At 36.9% G+C, this 1560-nt stretch overlaps 1 protein-coding gene across 1 annotated transcript in view; it reads left to right on the forward strand.

Annotated features, from left to right (window-relative positions):
* Positions 1-494: 494 nt before the first annotated feature.
* Positions 495-1560, forward strand: part of HELB (helicase (DNA) B) — a gene marked incomplete at its 5' end in the record, with an annotated part of 12218 nt that continues 11152 nt past the window's right edge. Inside the window, one exon of the mRNA XM_009876083.1 lies at positions 495-869. Within this exon, the coding sequence (XP_009874385.1) occupies positions 495-869 (375 nt within the window). The remainder of the gene's footprint in view (positions 870-1560) is intronic.

Genomic DNA, 1560 nt, shown 5'->3' on the forward strand with positions numbered 1-1560 from the left:
AGGCAAACCAGATCATACAAAATGATGAGAGCTTATTTTATTAATTGCTTATAATTCCAGTAGTTTCAGTTGCAGGAAGTCTTTGATATTACAAATGTATTTGAAGAGAGTGCAGGTAGGACGATGCAATGCTTTGTGGCAAAACAAGTTAAGATTGAATCACAAATTTGAGTTGGCATAAATGGTGTAATATTAAATCGTATGCCAGTGTGTTTAATTGGCTTAGTCAATATTCATATGCAAGTTTAATTTTGTAGTTCTGACACTTAGAAGGGATTTTAGTGCTTGTTTCTGAGGTTCGTTTTGGTTTTGTTTTAAACACTACTGAAAAGACTGACATCAGGAAGTAAATCCTTGCCCTACTTTTTACTTTTGTTTAAGTTGCAGTAGTAAAAATAAGCTTCGGACCAACAAAACTCTTTTAATCAAACTAAACTTCTAATCTTTATGACTATCAATTAACAATGTTTTTTTTTTTCTTTTTAATGATTCAGTTGTTATACAAGAAGACAGCTCCAAAAAGGAGTATGAAGTAGTTGGACGTTTTCCATTAGTTGATCCTTGGTGGAGAATTAATGTTAAAGTTAAAAAGATGGGGTCAAAGTACTTTACGCAAGGATATCCATCGTATTTTCTGCGGACTGATATAGAAGAAAACAACCGACAAGTCTTTTCACTCTTTCTGAAGGAATGTGCTGTTCCTGAGGATTTTAGAGAAAAGTTTTTTGCTTGGCTTCCTGTGGAGTCTATGCTGAATTTTGGAAACCTTGAAGGAAAACTAAACCAGTTCCAGGTTTCACAGTTACAGACAGGGGAGAAACCGAGAGACACCAAGGCTTATGACATCTTCTACTATGTTTCAAAATCATGTAGGTATATCCTGTGCTATTTTGATTGTTTTATAAGCTAATGACTTCTATCTCAGATACTGTGTTCAGGCTAACATGTCTTCTTATGAAGTGTATATTCAAATTAATTTTGAAGATGCGGAGATTCTTCTTTATGTTTTTTCTTTTTTTCCTAAATTTGGGAACAGCATGACAGCTGACCGACTAAAGATATGCACACAGTTAGAAACACGTAAAGACTTTCCTGAATTCTGTAGGCTTACTGACTGGAATTGTCTGCGCTAGGGATGCAAAGACACTGGTGATGGCCTCCTGTAGTTTATTCACATATGACAAGGCTTATGAAATAATGGATTCAGCACTGCTTAAACATGGTGGTACAGTAGGACAAATACATGTTCAGTAGTAGTATACCTGCTTCATTGTAGTGCCAGGGAACAGTGAGTGAGCTCAGCATAAAATCCACATAAGCTGCACTAAATGGACTAAGTGTATTTGAATCCTGCCCATCATCATATTGGTATGGCTGGGGAGGAGAGTGTGGAACCACTGGAGCATCACCACGTAGAGGTAATTCAGAGCTGCTGAGGATCCTGTTGTGGACTGTATTGGCGTGACTACGTGAGTTTTACAGATTGGGTCAGGAGTGTGCTTTTGAAGTAAACATCCTTCTTGTCCATGTTTTGATTTGGTTTCTAAGAGTATTCCTGCT

Source organism: Apaloderma vittatum, unplaced genomic scaffold (assembly GCF_000703405.1).
Source record: "Apaloderma vittatum isolate BGI_N311 unplaced genomic scaffold, ASM70340v1 scaffold25819, whole genome shotgun sequence".
In the NCBI taxonomy this organism is placed as follows: domain Eukaryota; kingdom Metazoa; phylum Chordata; class Aves; order Trogoniformes; family Trogonidae; genus Apaloderma; species Apaloderma vittatum.